This window comes from Trachypithecus francoisi, unplaced genomic scaffold (assembly GCF_009764315.1).
Source record: "Trachypithecus francoisi isolate TF-2019V2 unplaced genomic scaffold, Tfra_2.0 Lachesis_group0, whole genome shotgun sequence".
Taxonomy (NCBI): Eukaryota; Metazoa; Chordata; class Mammalia; order Primates; family Cercopithecidae; genus Trachypithecus; species Trachypithecus francoisi.
The window spans coordinates 16,766,644-16,785,247 of record NW_022681453.1 but is presented as its reverse complement, the minus strand read 5'-3'; the positions used below and the strand labels follow the sequence as shown (position 1 = coordinate 16,785,247).

At 46.6% G+C, this 18,604-nt stretch overlaps 1 protein-coding gene across 5 annotated transcripts in view; it reads left to right on the top strand.

The window, feature by feature from the left end:
• QRICH1 (glutamine rich 1) overlaps positions 1–18,604 on the top strand; it is a 68,825-nt gene that overhangs the window by 41,852 nt on the left and 8,369 nt on the right. For all 5 annotated transcript variants that reach the window (XM_033206798.1, XM_033206809.1, XM_033206816.1 and 2 more), the window contains 3 exons: positions 7,096–7,273; positions 7,790–7,944; positions 9,908–10,022. In XM_033206798.1, coding sequence (XP_033062689.1) covers positions 7,096–7,273; positions 7,790–7,944; positions 9,908–10,022 — 448 coding nt within the window. The remainder of the gene's footprint in view (positions 1–7,095; positions 7,274–7,789; positions 7,945–9,907; positions 10,023–18,604) is intronic.

Genomic DNA, 18,604 nt, shown 5'->3' with positions numbered 1-18,604 from the left:
TTATAATTTCCATGTCTGGGTCTTCCAGCAGGAGAAGATCCTTTCTGGAGTTCATTTTAGTGGGCCAGTGTTCTTCAGAGGCTGTATCTGTTTTGGGAAAGTCTTAGAGTGATTTACATGAAGTTATCATTACCAGCAATAGAAAAATTGTGAAGAATCCTAGTTTTCTATCCTCAGGGAAAAATGCCAAGGGAAAGATGAGTTTGTCTGTATATACCACAGATATCCCTCTGCCCTCCTATGCAGGCTCTGTGCTAGAAACTGGGGAACAGAGATGAGTAAGACAGTCTTTTCCACCCTTGGACCACTTTACAGCATGTGCGGAAGACAGTCAAGTTGAACCCTAAGGGGTGCTGGTGACAAAATGTGTTCCTTCATCTGCCACAGGTCCATACCTTTTATAAAAGCTCTTATATCTCCTGTCTTTAAAACCAGATTTGTGGTGAAATCTGACTTCCTCACACCCACCTCCATCTATTGCCCCATTTCTCTGTTCTACTTTATTCCCAGAACTCTCAAAAAGCATTATCTACACAACCTGGGCTCCAGATGCTGTAAAATTTTCCCTTCAACTCATGACTAAATCTGTTTTTGTCAAGGTCAGCGGTGACCCCCCTACAGCCAGTTCAGACCAGCAAGTATGTATTTATCCTGCAGCAACACACAACATAGCAGCCCATTATTGAGTTTTTTTTTTTTTTTTTTTTGAGACAGAGTCTTGCTCTGTCTCCCAGGCTGGAGTGCAGTGGCTCTGTCTCGGCTCACTGCAAGCTCCACCTCCCGGGTTCACGCCATTCTCCTGCCTCAGCCTCCCGAGTAGCTGAGACTACAGGCGCCCGCCACCATGCCCGGCTAATTTTTTGTATTTTTGGTAGAGATGGGATTTCACCGTGTTAACCAGGATGGTCTCGATCTCCTGACCTCGTGATCCACCCGCCTTGGCCTCCCAAAGTGCTGGGATTACAGGCGTGAGCCACCGCGCCCGGCAGAGACTCTTTTTCTTTAGACTTGCATGTTATTACACATTCCTGATTTTCCTCCTACCCATCTGAGTCTTCTTTATTCCCAGGAAACTTACTGGTGCCTTCTCCTCTCTCTGAATCGTACATGTTGATGTTCCTTAGGGTTCAGTACTTGGCCTTCTTCTCCCTAAGGGATTTCTTTCCATTGCCATGATTTCCAGCATCTCCAGATGATTCTTGCTGCTGTTGAAGATAATAATCACTGGTACTATCTGCCAGTACTACTGTTCTTGATATTTAACATGTTCTTCTAATTTTCACGTTAACTTTACGAAGTATGTACTAATATCTCTATTTTACAGATGAGGAAACTCAGGCAAAGAGATTAAGTGACAAGGCCAAAGCCATGCTTAAAAAGTGGCAGAACTGGCCAGGCGTGGTGGCTCACACCTATAATCCCAGCACTTTCGGAGGCCAGAGGCGGGTGGATCACGAGGTCAGGAGTTAAAAGACCAGCCTGGCCAAGATGGTGAAACCCCGTCTCTACTAAAAATACAAAAACAAAAAATTAACCAGGCGTGGTGGTTGGCACCTATAATCCCAGCTACCTGGGAGGCTAAGGCACAGAATTGCCTGAACCCAGGAGGCGGAGGTTTCAGTGAGCCGAGATCGTGCCACTGCACTCCAGCCTGGGCGATAGAATGAGACTCTGTCTCAAAAAAAAAAAAAGTGAGGCCAGGCATGGTGGCTCACGCTTGTAATCCCAGCACTCTGGGAGTCCGAGGTGGGCGGATCACGAGCTCAGGAGACTATGCTGGCTGACACAGTGAAGCCCCATCTCTACTAAAAATACAAAAAATTAGCCGGGTGTAGTGGTATGCACCTGAAGTCCCAGCTACTCAGGAGGCTGAGGCAGGAGAATGGCATGAACCCGGGAGGCAGAGCTTGCAGTGAGTGGAGATCGTGCCACTGCACTCCAGCCTGGGCGACAGAGCGAGACTCCGTCTCAAAAAAAAAAAAAAAAAGTGGCAGAATTGAGATTCAACCCTGGATGGGCTGACCCTGAAGCCTGTGTTTTAATCCGTGTGCTGCATTGACACATTAAGTCAAAGTCTCTCGGCCATGCCTTCCTCTGTTTGGAACCTTTTCCACATATTCAGCTGCCTACTTAGCATTTACTTGGATTTATTGACAATACCTCAGATCTTCATTGGCACCACTTCTAAAACTGTCAAAAACTTCCCTGTCTCAGAAAGTGGTGCTGCTCTCCACCCAGTTGTTTCTGGTTTGGAGTCATCTTTGTGTCTGCTTCCTTACTCCTCACAGCCAGTTCATTAACAAGCCATGTTGCTTCTGCCATCACACCTCTCAAAATCTCTTATATCATCTCCACTGCCACCACTATAGTCTAGGCCACCAGTACTTGCTTCCATTCTTGTTCTTCAATTTATTCTTCATAGAACAATGAGAATAATCATAAAATGTAAGATCATGTCACTTCCTAGCTTAAAACTCTCCAAGGGCTCCCATTATGTGTAGGAACAAATTTACACCACATTGTACAATACTCTGTATGAGCAACTTTCAACCTGGGTTGCATTATTGCCTCCTCCATCCACTGATAGACATTTGGACACGTTTGGAAGAATTTTTGAAAGATGCTTGGGAATGTTAACTGACATTTAGTGGTTGGAAGCACACAGTAAAGGGGGCCTGTTACAGAAGCACTGCCTCCCATGCTCTAGCCACTGCCTACTTGTTCAGCCAGACTCCTGGATTTCCAGTTTGGGTAAATGATGTTGCCATTGAACGAGGGAGGGAGGTAACTCAGGAGAACAGATCTGGGCAGGGAAGATAATGAATACTCTGTAGATGTTAGTTGGAGGTGGCTATGAGATGTTCAGTTGGAGATATATAGTACCCACTGGGCATATTAAGCAGGCAGTAGGGGCAGTAAGGGTTCTAGCTTGGAGGTACATAGCGATCACTTTGACAAATACGGATATCCAAACTGGAAAAGTGGGTGAGACTCACCAGGGAGAACATGTAGTTGAAATGAGAAAGTGGATCTATAGAGTAGCCCCATAGTTAACAAACATGTAAGGGCCTGGCAGAGATAAACCTAAAGCATACACAGAAAGAACTGCCAGATAGCTGAGGGAGGTCCAGGAGTGTGACAGGAAGCTGAGCAGAGTACAAAGGACAATGTTGTGAGTGACATTTTTGGATGTGCCAGAAAGGTCCAGTAGGTTAGGGCCAAAGCATCCATTGCATTTGACCCTTTCATTTCAGGTGTATGCGACTGGGGAGTACAAGGAGGGTGGTAGTGCTGGTAGTGGTGGCAGCAACTACTACAGGCCACCAAGAAGAAATTGCTCATTTCTGGGGTAGACAGAATAGTGATTGGAGCCCTGAATACAGCATCCAGATCAAAGGTCTATGGAAATCAGAGAATGAGTCCTCAGGTTAAAAGTAGAAGAAAGGGCAAGAATGGGCCCAGCTATAGACTTGGCTTTGAGCAAGACAGTAATTCATGACAAACTTTTTAATAAAACAGAGTAGGGGAAAGATGGGTTGCTTCCTGAGCTAAGAAAGTACTTACTGACTAGGTAAAGGGAGGCTTGGGCCTGTGGGTGGCGGGGAGGAGGGGACATCTGTGTGGCTCACTGAGAGGCTTCTGGTGCTATTGGGTCCTCTGGCCCTGAGCTCAGCTGCCCTCCTGGTCTGTGCTAGATGTCTTAGAGGGGCATGATGGTTGGCAGTTTGTGGAACTGTTTCAAAGAAATGGTTTGAGTAATTTTTTTTTTTTTTTGGTGATCATTGGATTAGCCAGTGCAGTTAAGGATAAAAACTGATGCCAAAGATTTTCTTCACAACACTGCAGATTGAATCAGCTCTTTGCCCTAGACTGTAATTTAATACATGTCAGTATTCTGGGCCTGATGCAAAGCTTTGCACACGTTTTTTCAATTAGTGAGTGAGTGAAACTAGGGTTTTGGGTGATTTGAATTGATTTGCTATTTTATTGCACCTTTGAGAATCCAAGCACTTTTTTTTTTTTTTTGAGACAGAGTCTGGCTCTGTGACCCAGGATGGAGTGCAGTGGCACCATCTTGGCTCACTGCAACCTCTGCCTCTCAGGTTCAAGCAGTTCTCCTGCCTCAGCCTCCCAAGTAGGTGGGATTACAGGCGCATGCTACCTCACCTGCCTAATTTTTTATATTTTTGGTAGAGACAGGGTTTCACCATGTTGGCCAGGCTGGTCTCCAACTCCTGACCTGAAGTGATCTGCCTGCCTCGGCCTCCCAGAGTGCTGGGATTACAGGTGTGAGCCACCTCACCCAGCTCAAGCACGTTCTTTGAACATGTGGTGACTCAGTTCTTGCCCTTCAAAATCAGCGTCCAAACTAAAAAAATGGAAAATCTTGGAATTTTACTTTTTTAGGGTATAAAGATCTCTTTAGAATCTGGCCAGGCATGGTGACTCATGCCTGTAAGGCCAACATTTCGGGAGGCCAAGGCGGACAGATCACCTGAGGTCGGGAGTTTGAGACCAGCTTGGTCAACATGGTGAAACCCCATCTCTACTAAAAATACAAAAATTAGCCAGGCATGATGGCAGACACCTATAATCCCAGCTACTCGGGAGGCTGAGGCAGGAGAATGCCTTGAACCTGGGAGGCAGAGGTTGTGGTGAGCCAAGATCATGTCACTGCTCTCCAGTCTGGGTGACAGAGCAAGACCATGCTCAAAGAATTTCAAAAAGTAGGACATTGCAAAGTTGGGAGTCAAGACCAGCCTGACCAACTTGGAGAAACCCCATCTCTACTGAAAATACAAAATTAGCTGGGAGTGGTGGCACATGCCTGTAATCCTAGCTAGTTGGGAGGCTGAGGCAGGAGAATCGCTTGAACCTGGGAGACAGAGGTCGAGGTGAGCCGAGATCCCACCATTGCACTCCAGCATCCAAAGAACAAGAGCGAAACTCAGTCCCTGCCAAAAAAAAAAAAGAAAGAGAAATGCTGAGTCTCAGATCCCACCCTTTTCTTTTTTTTTTTTTTTTTTTTTTTTTTTTTTTTTTGAGGCGGAGTCTAGCTCTGTCGCCCGGACTGGAGTGCAGTGGCCAGATCTCAGCTCACTGCAAGCTCCGCCTCCCGGGTTTACGCCATTCTCCTGCCTCAGCCTCCCGAGTAGCTGGGACTACAGGCGCCCGCCACCTCGCCCGGCTAGTTTTTGTATTTTTAGTAGAGACGGGGTTTCACCGTATTAGCCAGGATGGTCTCGATCTCCTGACCTCGTGATCCGCCCGTCTCGGCCTCCCAAAGTGCTGGGATTACAGGCTTGAGCCACCGCGCCCGGCCAATCCCACCCTTTTCAATCACAATATACGTTTTGATATAATCCCCAAGTGATTTGTTTGCACATTAAAGATTGTGGGGGCCGGGCGCAGTGGCTCGTGCCTGTAATCTTAGCACTTTGGGAGGCTGAGGCAGGTGGATCATCTGAGGTCAGGAGTTCGAGACCAGCCTGGCCAACATGGAGAAACTCCATCTCTACTAAAAATAAAAAAATTAGCCAGGTGTGGTGGTACACACCTATAATCCCGGCTACTCGGGAGGCTGAAGGAGAATTGCTTGAACCCGGGAGGTGGAAGTTACAGTGAGCTGAGATTGTGCCACTGCAGTCAAGCCTGTACTACAGGAGCGAGACTCCATCTTAAAGGAAAAAAAGAAAAAGATTGTGGAAGCAGTGCTTTGAGCCAGTAGTTCTCAGTGGTGACCAAACATTAGAATTACTTTTTTACTTGAGGAGTTCTTTTGTTTTGTTTTTTCTTTTTCCGAGACAGAGTCTTGCTCTGTCACCAGGCTGGAGTGCAGTGGCTCAATCTTACTTGAGGAGTTTTTATACAATTGATACCTTGATTCCCCCTCAGAGAGATTCTGGGGTAAGTCTGTCTATTAGTGTTTTTAAATAAAAGATTTGACTGGGCACGGTGGTTCACACCTATAATCCCAGCACTTTGGGAGGCTGAGGCGGGCAGATCACCTGAGGTTGGGAGTTCGAGACCAGCCTGACCAACATGATGAAACCCCGTCTCTACTAAAATTATAAAATTAGCTGGCCGTGGTCATGCATGCCTGTAATCCCAGGTACTTGGGAGGCTGAGGCAGGAGAATCACTTGAACCCGGGAGGCGGACGTTGCAGTGAGCCGAGATTATGCCATTGCACTCCAGCCTGAGTGACAAGAGCGAAACTCCGTCTAAAAAAAAAACACTTAAAAGTGCAGTCAAGGTTGAGAATCACTGCACTAGCCCAGTTGCAGTACTGCTTTTGCTGTCCCTGGGGCAGGAGGTAGAACTGCAAAGCTTCTTAAAAGTAGGACAAGGCCGGGCGCGGTGGCTCAAGCCTGTAATCCCAGCACTTTGGGAGGCCGAGACGGGCGGATCACGAGGTCAGGAGATCGAGACCATCCTGGCTAACACGGTGAAACCCCGTCTCTACTAAAAATACAAAAAACTAGCCGGGCGAGGTGGCGGGCGCCTGTAGTCCCAGCTACTCCGGAGGCTGAGACAGGAGAATGGCGTAAACCCGGGAGGCGGAGCTTGCAGTGAGCTGAGATCCGGCCACTGCACTCCAGCCTGGGTGGCAGAGCAAGACTCCGTCTCAAAAAAAAAAAAAAAAAAAAAAAAAAAAAGTAGGACAGCGGCCGGGCGCGGTGGCTCAAGCCTGTAATCCCAGCACTTTGGGAGGCCAAGTCGGGTGGATCACGAGGTCAGGAGATGGAGACCATCCTGGCTAACATGGTGAAACCCCGTCTCTACTAAACAAATACAAAAAATTAGCCAGGCGTGGTGGCAGGCGCCTGTAGTCCCAGCTACTCTGGAGGCTGAGCCAGGAGAATGGTGTGAACCTGGGAAGCGGAGCTTGCAGTGAGCCGAGATCGCACCACTGCACTCCAGCCTGGGCGACAGAGCAAGACTCCTTCTCAAAAAAAAAAAAAAAGTAGGACAGTAAGGAGTAGAGAAATATTTTCTTAAATAAATGAACTATACATAACAATTTTCTGGCAGTTTTGCTGAAGGATCTAATATAAAATGTTATTGACACATTTTCATGGTTTCTTTCCTATAGGCTCAAACTGTCCAGGTTGCTGAAGTTGAACCACAGTCACAGCCACAGCCTTCCCCAGAACTTCTGCTTCCAAATTCTTTGAAGCCAGAAGAAGGGCTTGAAGTATGGAAAAACTGGGCCCAGACCAAGAATGCTGAATTAGAGAAGGATGCACAGAACAGATTGGCACCCATTGGGAGTGAGTGTCTGGGAAGAAGAGTGGGCTCTGTCTAAAATGCAGTGGTACTGAAGTAACAGGGGGACAAAACGGCAGAAAAGTGGTATCCCCTGTCTGGGGGAAAAGAGAGCAACATCTGTAATAGTATGTTGAATTCAGTCCTAGCAACAAGCAGTACTAACCCTGTGTACATAATAAGCAGGATGTGTGGGGTTTGTGCAAAACCAGGCATTTTTAGACATACGGGTTTCAGGAGTTGACCCTACCAGACCTGAACAGAGTGGCTTCTGGGAGGAAATGGGAACCAGGGAGTAGGCACTCAAGCCCTTCTTTCTTGGCATTAGGCTCATACACTCACATGAAAGGCCAGTTCTGATATTACAGGCGTGAAACATTACAGTAGATACAAGTGACCATTTCTGTCCCAGCACCCTGATGGGCAGTATGTGTTCTGAGCCTTCCAGATATGGACCCCCAGGACCTTCATTCGTCCTGGGTTGCCAGGACCTCCATTCATCTTTGGGGCTTTCGTTGCAGGGCGCCAACTGCTGCGATTCCAGGAAGATCTCATCTCCTCTGCTGTGGCAGAGTTGAATTATGGGCTCTGTCTAATGACACGGGAAGCTCGAAATGGAGAAGGTGAACCCTATGATCCAGATGTGCTCTACTATATTTTCCTGTGTATTCAAAAGGTAGGAAACAGATCTTCATGAGAACATGTTTGAGCTGTGTTCCTGTTGGATGTTTGCTAGTTTAGTTAATAAAATGACAAACAAGAAGTTAAAATAAGGAAGTTCTCTTTCAGGTATATAATGAGTTTTAAAATGCACATTTTTTTTAAGTTTTAAAAACCTACATGTTCACTTTAGAAAATAAGAGCCGGGGCCGGGCGCTGGTGGCTCACGCCTGTAATCCCAGCACTTTGGGAAGCTGAGGCAGGTGGATCACTTGAGGTCAGGAGTTGAAGATGACCAGCCCGGCCAACATGGTGAAACCCTATCCACTAAAAATACAAAAATTCTCCAGGTGTGGTGGTGCACTCCTATAATCCCTGCTACTTGGGAGGCTGAGGCATGATAATCGCTTGAACCTGGGAGATAGAGGTTGCAATGAGCTGAGATCACAGCATTGCACTCCAGCCTGGGTGACAGAGCGAGAGACTGTCTCAAAAATTAAAAAAAGAAAAAAAATAAGAGCCAAGCGAGATATCTCACACCTGTAATCCCAGAACTTTGGGATGCTCAGGCAGGAGGATCGCTTGAGCCACAGGAGTTTGAGACCAGCCTAGGCAACATAGTGAAACCCCATCTCTACAAAAAATTAGCTGGGTATGGTAGTGCATGCCTGTAGTCCCAGCTGCTTGGGAGGCTGAGGTGGGAGGATTGCTTAAGCCCCAGAGGTTGGGGCTGTAGTGAGTCATGATTATGCCACTACACTCCAGCCTGGGTGACAGAGTGAGACCCTGTCTCAAAAATGAAAAGAAAAAAAATTAGCTGGGTGTGGTGGTGCACGCCTGTAGTCCTAGCTATTTGGGAGGCTGAGGCAGGAGGATCGCTTAAGCTCAGGAGTTTGAGGCTACAGTCAGCTATGATTGTGCCATTACACTTCATTCAGTCTGGGCTGTAAAGCAAGACCTTGCCTCTTAAAAAATAAATGCATAAAATAAATAATAAAATAGGAAAACAAACATTATTCATCATCCTACTACCTAGAGAAACTTCTATTACATTATTGGTAATTAGCTTGACCTTTTTTTTTTTGTAATTCACAAAGCATTTATGTAACACTTTTCTTTTTGTTAAAGTAAACCTGATTTTCATGAAAGTAATTTATTAAAAACAAAACCTTGTGCCAGCATAGAACTTTCCTTCTCATTGTTCCCTGCATTAACACTAAATACTTATTTGAAGGAGTCTAGCTAGAATAATATACCAGTGTAGTTAGGTTTTGAGGAAATCTGTGGTGAAGCATAACGGAAATTTGCAGACTGGCAGTTCAAGGGAGCAGAGGTGGATGTTTTAGTGTTTGAAGGCTTTTGAGGAGAAATCACAATATAGTAGAGTAGGGCTTACTGGTTGGGACTCATTCTGTTGCCTAGTCTTGAGACATGTCTGCCTCCTAGTTTTTTCCTCTCTCGGTGGTCCTAACCTAAGTACTGTGTGAATTGCTTTACATGCTTTCAATCTGTGCTCTCCCCAGTCCTGGAAGGCAGATACCATCATCTCCATTTACAGGCAAGGAAACTGAGCCCCAGAAATTAAAAGACTTGCACATGTTATTTAACTTACATAATATCTAATAGAAGGCTGACCCTAGAGCCTATTCATGATTTTTGCTAACACAAAACAATGCCTTTCTTGGGTGAAATACCATTCACAACATCTGCCTTACTTACCGCTAACACAAAACAATGCCTTTCTTGGGTGAAATACCATTCACAACATCTGCCTTACTTACCTAACTCTCAAGAATGTCATGAGAATCAGTCACATGAGCTTAAGCATACTATGGAAGTGTCACGTGCTGGTGCCTTAATTTGTTGAGGTGTGAATGGGTAGGGAAGGATAGTAGTACTGGTAGAAAAATATATTTATTTCCCCTGAAAGCCTTGTTCAGGAGACTACCAATAACTTCTATTAATTGTTTTTCTTTTAGTATCTTTTTGAAAATGGAAGGGTAGATGACATTTTCTCCGATCTTTATTATGTTCGGTTCACGGAGTGGCTACATGAAGTTCTGAAGGATGTTCAGCCCCGGGTCACTCCACTTGGTAAGAGTCTCCCTTGTCCTTGGATATCTTTCCCACCTGGATTTAAGAAAGATCAACAGCTTCTGTGGTTGGCTGTGAAAAGCATGTGAGTGAGGGGTATATAAATCCCAGACTGCAGCATCATTGGCCACTGTGCTACTTGCCCTGATAGGGAAGAGGCACTGCTCACCAGAGAACCTTGCTGGTCCCAGTGTGGGAAGGACACAGGAACAAGCAGAACTAGTGGGATAGTTACTGTCTTTTTTTTTTCTATTAAAATGTATTGATTAAAATTAGAATAACAATTAAGAATTGTGGGCAGTTTTATCTGTAGAGCATAATTTTTGCTTTACTCACAGGCAGTCTTCTGGACAGAATATTCTGTTGGAACAAAAGCATAGGTTATTCAGTGTTTTTCTTTGTTTGTTCTTAAAAAAAACATGGTCTTGGTATGTTGCTGAGATGGACCTCAAACTCCTGAGCTCACGCGATTCTCCTGCCTCAGCCTCCTGAGTAGCTAGAGCTATAGGCATGCGCTACCATGCTCAGGTATTTTTGTTTTGCTTTGTTTTGTTTGATACAGAGTCTCGCTCTGTAGCCCAGGGTGGAGTGCAGTGGCGTGATCTTGGCACACTGCAGCCTCCGCCTCCTGGGTCCCAGTTCAGGCAGTTCTCCTACCTCAGTCTCCCGAGTAGCTGGGATTACAGGCACGTACCATCATGCCCAGCTAATTTTTGTATTTTTAGTAGAGGCAGGGTTTTGCCATGTTGGCCAGGCTGGTCTCAAACTCCTGACTTTGTGATCTGCCCACCTCGGCCTCCCAAAGTGCTGGGATTACAGGCGTGAGCCACTGTGCCTGGCCTATTTTTGTTTTTAATAGACTTTTTTGTTTTGAGACAGAGTTTCGCTCTTGTTGCCCAGGATGGAGTGCAATGGTGCGATCTTGGCTCACCGCAGCATCTGCCTCCCGGGTTCAAGTGATTCTCCTATCCCAGCCTCCCAAGTAGCTGGGATTACAGGGGCATACCACCACGCCTGACTAATTTTTGTATTTTTAGTAGAGACAGGGTTTCATCATATTGGTCAGGGTGGTCTCGAACTCTTGACCTCTGGTGATCCGCCCACGTCGGCCTCTCCCAAGTGCTGGAATTACAGGCATGAGCCACCACGGCCAACTAATAGACTTTTTTTTTTTTTTTTGAGATGGAGTCTTGCTCTGTCGTCTAGGCTGGAGTGCAGTGGCGCAATCTTGGCTCACAGCAAGCTCCACCACCTGGGTTCACACCATTCTCCTGCCTCAGCCTCCCGAGTAGCTGGGACTACAGGCGCCTGCCACCACGCCCAGCTAATTTTTTTTTTTGTATTTTTAGTAGAGATGGAGTTTCACCGTGTTAGCCAGGATGGCCTCGATCTCCTGACCTCGTGATCCGCCCGCGTTGGCCTCCCAAAGTGCTGGGACTACAGGCGTGAGCCACCGTGCCCGGCCTAGACTTTGTTTTTTAGAGTAGTTTTAGGTTTCCAGAAAAATTTAGCAATAAGTATAGAGAATTTCCATATAACTCCTTAAGTGTATACTCTCACATGCAGTTTCTCCTATCAATAACATGTTGCGGCCGGGCGCGGTGGCTCAAGCCTGTAATCCCAGCACTTTGGGAGGCCGAGACGGGCGGATCACGAGGTCAGGAGATCGAGACCATCCTGGCTAACAGGGTGAAACCCCGTCTCTACTAAAAATACAAAAAACTAGCCGGGCGAGGTGGCGGGCGCCTGTAGTCCCAGCTACTCGGGAGGCTGAGGCAGGAGAATGGCGTAAAACCCGGGAGGCGGAGCTTGCAGTGAGCTGAGATCCGGCCACTGCACTCCAGCCCGGGCGAAAGAGCAAGACTCCGTCTCAAAAAAAAAAAAAACAAAACAAAAAAAAAACAAAAAAAAAATAACATGTTGCATTAGTGTGGTACATTTGTTATAATTGATAAACCAATATTGATACATTATTGTTAACTATAGTTCATAGTGCTATGAACTATCTTATTGTGTTGTACATTCTGGTTTACATTCTGTATCTGTTGTACATTCTGAGTTTTGATAAATGTATGATGACATGTATCACCATCATGGTTTCTTATAGAATGTTTCACTGTCCTAAAAAATACCTCTTCTGGGCTGGACATGGTGGTTCACGCCTGTAATCTCAGCACTTTGGGAGGCAGAGATGGACTGATCACTGAACATTGGGAGTTCAAAACCAGCCTGGCCAACATGGTGAAACACTATCTCTACTAAAAATACAAAAATTAGCTGGGTGTGTTGGCAGGCGCCTGTAATCCCAGCTACACGGGAGGCTGAGGTAGGAGAATTGCTTGAACCAGGGAGCTGGAGGTTATGATGAGCCAAGATTGTGCCACTGTACTCCAGCCTGGTGATAGAGCAAGACTCTGTCTCAAAAATTAAAAACAAAAACCTTTTCACCAGTTTATCCCTCCCTCCCCCAGATACACTGGGAACCACTGATGTTTTTACTATCTTCACAGTTTTCCTTTTCTAGAATGTCATACAGTTGGAATAATTCAGCATGTGGCCTTTTCAGATTTTTACTTTGCAATATGCCTTTAAGATTCCTGTGTGTCTTTGGCTGGGCACCGTGGCTCATGCCTGTAATCCCAGCACTTTGGGAGGCCAAGGCAGGTGGAACATGAGGTCGGGAGATGGAGACCATCCTGGCTAACATGGTGAAACCCCGTCTCTACTAAAAAATACAAAAAATTAGCCAGGCGTGGTGGTGGGTGCCTGTAGTCCCAGCTGCTTGGGAGGCTGAGGCAGGAGAATGGCGTGAACCCGGGAGGTGGAGCTTGCAGTGAGCTGAGATCACAGCACTGCACTCCAGCCTGGGTGATAGAGCGAGACTCCAAGACTCCGTCTCAAAAAAAAAGATTCCTGTGTATCTTTTTGTGGCTTGATAGATTGTTTCTTTTTCTCACTGAATAATATTCCATTGTATGGATGTACCACAGTTTGTTTACCCATTCACCTATTGAAGGACATCTTATTTTGGTTGCTTCCAAGTTTTAGCAATTATGAATAAAGCTGCTTAAACATTTGTGTACAGGTTTTTGGCAAAGGAATAGACAGATCAATGTTACAGAATAGAAAACCTGGAAATAGAGACACATAGATATAGTAAGTTTGTCATTGACAAAGGAGAAGGGAAATTCAATGGAGAAAGCAGAGAGGATAATCTTTTCAACAAACGGTGCTGGTGCAGGCTGTGCGCAGTGGCTCATGCCTGTAATCCCAGCACTTTGGGAGGTCGAGGCGGGTGAATCACTTGAGATCAGGAGTTCTCAAGTGATGACTGGTGATGACACCAGCCTGGCCAACATGGTGAAACCCCGTGTTTACTAAAACTACAAAAAATTAGCTGGGTGTGGTGGTGCATGCCTGTCGTCCTAGCTACTGTAGATGCTGAGGCAGGAGGATCGCTTGAACCCGGGAGTTCAAAGCTGCAGTAAGCTATGATCATGCCACTGCACTCTAGCCTGGGTGACACAGCAAGACCCCAACTCTGAAAAAATAACAGTCTAGCCGGACGCGGTGGCTCACGCCTGTAATCCCACCCCTTTGGGAGGCCGAGGTAGGCGGATCACAAGGTCAAGAGATCGAGACCAGCCTGGCCAACATGGTGAAACACCCCGCACCCCCCCCAGTAAAATACAAAAAATTAGCCAGGTGTGGTGGTGTGCAGCTGTAGCTCCAGCTACTTAGGAGGCTGAGGCAGGGGAATTGCTTGAACCAGGAAGGTGGAGGTTGCAGTGAGCCAAGAGCATGCCACTGCACTCCATCCTGGCGACAGGGCAAGAGTCCGCCCGCCCCCCCCCCAAAAAAAACCAGTCTGGGCACAGTGGCTCACGCCTGTAATCCCAGCACTTTGGGAGACCAAGGCAGGTGGATGACTTGAGACCAGGAATCCGACACCAGCCTGGCCAACACATAAAACATCGTCTCTACTAAAAATACAAAAAAATTGGCTGGGCGCGGTGGTTCACACCTGTAATCCCAGAACTTTGGGAGGCTGAGGCGGGTGGATCATGAGATCAGGAGATCGAGACCATCCTGGCTAACACTGTGAAACCCTGTCTCTACTAAATACAAAAAATTAGCTAGACGTAGTGGCATGTGCCTGTAGTCCCAGCTACTTGGGAGGCTGAGGCAGGAGAATCGCTTGAACCAGGGAGGCAGAGGTTGCAATGAGGTGAGACCATGCCACTCCACTCCAGCCTGGGTGACAGAGTGAGACTCCATCTCAGAAAAAAAAAAAGGACTAGCAGCTGGGTGTAGTGGCTCACACCCGTAATCCTAGCACTTTGGGAGACCGAGGTGGGAGGATCACTTGAGTCCAGGAGTTTGGGACCAGCCTGGTCAACAAAGTGAGACCCCAATCTCATTCATAATAAATGTCTGGGCTGGGCCTGGCCCACACCTGTAATACTAGCACTTCAGGAGGCCGTGGTAAGAGGATTGCTTGAGCCCAGGAATTCAAGACCAGCCTGGGCAACATGGTGACATCTTATCTCTACCAAAAAATAAAAAACTACACACACACACATATTAAATATCTGACCAGATACCTCACCAAAGAAAATGCATTGATGGCACATGAGTATATGAAAAGATGGGCTGGGCCGGGCGCGGTGGCTCAAGCCTGTAATCCCAGCACTTTGGGAGGCCGAGACGGGCGGATCACGAGGTCAGGAGATTGAGACCATCCTGGCGAACACGGTGAAACCCCGTCTCTACTAAAAAAATACAAAAAACTAGCCGGGCGAGGTGGCGGGCGCCTGTAATCCCAGCTACTCGGGAGGCTGAGGCAGGAGAATGGCATAAACCCGGGAGGCGGAGCTTGCAGTGAGCTGAGATCCGGCCACTGCACTCCAGCCTGGGCGACAGAGCGAGACTCCGTCTCAAAAAAAAAAAAAAAAAAGAAAAGATGGGCTGGGTGTGGTGGCTCACACCTGTAATCCTAGCACTTTTGGAGGCCAAATGCAGGTGCATCACTTGAGGTCAGGAGTTCAAGACCAGCCTGGCCAATATGGGGAAACCCCATCTCTACTTAAAAAAATACAAAAATTAGCCGGGTGTGGTGGCACGCGCCCGTAATCCCAGCTACTTGGGAGGCTGAGGCAAGATAATCACTTGAACCCAGAAGGTGGAGGTTGCAGTGAGCCGAGATCCTGTGCCACTGCACTCCAGCCTGGGCAACAGAATGAGACTCTGTCTCAAAAAGAAAAAAATGATGCTCTCGTCAGGTGTCATCAGAGAGTTGCAAATTGAAGTAATGAAATACTACTGTACATTTATTAGAATGGCTAAAATTCAAAATACCAACAGCACCAAATGCTGACATGGATAGGGAGTAACATGTTATTTATTGCTTGTGTAAATGCAAAATGACACAACCACTTTGGAAGACAATTTGGCAGTTTCTTACAAAAGTAAACATTGTTGGCCTTATGATGCAGCAGTTGCATTCCGTGGCATGCAAAGAAGTTTAAAACTTGTGTTCATGGCTGGGCGCAGTGGCTCAAGCCTGTAATCCCAGCACTTTGGGAGGCCGAGACGGGCAGATCACGAGGTCAGGAGATCGAGACCATCCTGGCTAACACTGTGAAACCCCGTCTCTACTAAAACATACAAAAAAAAAAAAACTAGCCGGGCGAGGTGGCGGGCGCCTGTAGTCCCAGCTACTCGGGAGGCTGAGGCAGGAGAATGGCGTAAACCCGGGAGGCGGAGCTTGCAGTGAGCTGAGATCCGGCCACTGCACTCCAGCCCGGGTGACAGAGCAAGACTCCGTCTCAAAAAAAAAAAAAAAAAAAAAAAACTTGTGTTCATGCAAATATCCGAGTTTTAATCCCTGTTCTGCCATTTATTAAAATGTGTGCTGCTTAACCTTTAAAAAAGAAACTTACTGGTTAGACAAATTTTTTGAGTGCCTACTATGTGCCAGGCAGTATTCCAGGTGCCGGAGAATATAATTAATACAGCAGTGAAGAAAATGGAGCTTGCACTACAGTAAGGTGAGCCAGTGTATAAATAAGTAACTTAACTCCAGTACTTTTGTCTTTTTTTTTTTTCCCCCCTTCTTTTTTGTGGAGAGCAAAGTCTCACTATATTGCCCAGGCAAGTCTCCAACTCCTGGGCTCCAGCTATCCTCCTACCTCTGCCTCCCTAAGAGCTGGGATTATGGGCGTGAGCTACTGCGCCTAGCAACTTAAGTACTTTGGAGAACAGAACACAAAGGAATGGAAAGTGTTAAGACTATTACAAGGGAGGGCTGTCGTTGGAACAGAGACATAAGTGACTACATCACTCTACATAATTTGGAAGTTTTCAAGCTAAGTATGGATATGCAGAGTTCACTTTTTAGTCTGTTACTATGGATAAATAAACAGAATAGATTACTGAATTCCCCCACGTACCCATTTTCCATGGCAAATCTTTTTTTGTTGTTGTTTTTTTGTTTTTGAAACGGAGTCTCACTCTGTCGCCCAGGCTGAAGTGCAGTGGCACGATCTCGGCTCACTACCTCTGCCTTGGGTTCAAGTGATTCTCGTGCCTCAGCCTCCCAAGTAGCTGGAATTACAGGTGTGTGCCACCAAGCCCATCTACTTTTTATATTTTTAGTAGAGACGGGGGTTTCACTATGTTGACCAGGCTGGTCTCAAACTCCTGACCTAAAGTGATCCACCTGCATCAGCCTCCCAAAGTGCTGGGATTACAGGCATGAGCCACCAAGCCTGGCCTGTTGCTGTTTAATTACTTTTTGTTTGTTTGTTTTTAAGTTTATTTTTTCCATTTTAAACCTTATGTATAACACTACCTGTTTCCCCTCTCCTGTATTGGAAGTAAATTCCAGATACTTTATCCATAATTTTTTTTGCCTCAAGCCTCCAAGTAGCTGGGATTACAGGCACCTGGCCAGGCTGGTCTCGAACTTCTGGCCTCAAGTGATTGGCCTACCTCGGCCTCCCAAAGTGCTGGGATTTCAGGCATGAGCCATGGGACCCAACCTATCGCAACTTACTTATTTATTTACTTGTTTGTTTATTTGAGACAGATTCTCAGTCACCTAGGCTGGAGTGCAAATGACAGGACCTCGGCTCACTACAACCTCTGTCTCCCGGGTTCAAGTGGTTCGCCTGCCTCAGCCCCCCAAGTACCTGGGATTACAGGCATGTGCCACAACAGCTGGCTAATTTTTGTATTTTTGGTAGAGATGGAGTTTCATTTCACCATGTTGGCCAGGCTGGTCTTGAACTTCTGACCTCAGGTGATCCGCCCACCTCAGCCTCCCAAAGTGTTGGGATTACAGGTGTGAGCCACCACTTCTGGCCTGGTTATGTCTTTTAATATTTACTTTTTATTTATGTATTTATTTATTTTGAGATGGAGTCTCACTCACTTGGTCGTCCAGCCTGGAGTACAGTGACATGGTCTTGGCTCACTGCAACCTCCGGCTCCTGGGTTCAAGCAATTCTCCTGCCTCAGCCTCCCAAGTAGCTGGGACTACAGGGGCACACTGCCACACCTGGCTAATTTTTTGTAGTTTAGTAGAGACAAGGTTTCACCGTGTTGCCCAGGCTGGTCTTGAACTCCTGACCTCAGGTGATCCACCCGCCTCGGCCTCCCAGATTGCTAGGATTACAGGCGTGGGCTGCGGAGCCTGGCTCATACTTTAAAAAATAATTTTAAAAAATGACTGGGCATGATGGCTCACGCCTGAGTTCCCAGCACTTTGGGAGGCCAAGGCCGGTGGACCACGAGGTCAGGAGTTCAAGACCAGCCTGGCCAATTATGGTGAAACCCTATCTCTACTAAAAAAAAATGCAAAAATTAGCTGGATGTGGTGGTGGGAGCCTGTAATCCCAGCTACTCGGGAGGCTGAGGCAGTAGAATCAGTTGAACCCAGGAGAGGCAGGGGTTGCAGTGAGCCGAGATCGCACCATTGCACTCCAGCCCAGGTGATGGTGCAAGACTCAGTCTCAAAAATAAATAAATAAACAACAAAAAAAGGTAAATCCATAATGTAATTAAAATCTACCCTTTATTAGGCCGGGTGCAGTGGCTCATGCTTGTAATCCCAGCACTTTGGGAGGCCAAGGCGGGCGGATCACGAGGTCAGGAGATCGAGACCATCCTGGCTAACACGGTGAAGCCCCATCTCTACTAAAAATACAAAAAATTAGCTGGGTGTGGTAGCGAGTGCCTGTAGTCCCAGCTACTTGGGAGGCTGAGGCAGGAGAATGGCGTGAACACGGGAGGTAGAGCTTGCAGTGAGCCGATATGGCGCCCCTGCACTCCAGCGTGGGTGACAGCAAGACTCCCTCTTAAAAAAAAAAAAAAAATCTACCCTTTATTAAAATGTTTAATAGTCATACATTTCATTATTTTGATTTATCTGAATCAAGGTCAAAATTAAGTCTACATATTGAATTTGGCTTTTTTTTTTTCTTGAGACAGAGGCTCGATCTCGGCTCACTGCAACCTCTGCCTTCCAAGTTCAAGCGATTCTCCTGCCTCAGCCTCCTGAGTAGCTGGGATTACAGGCG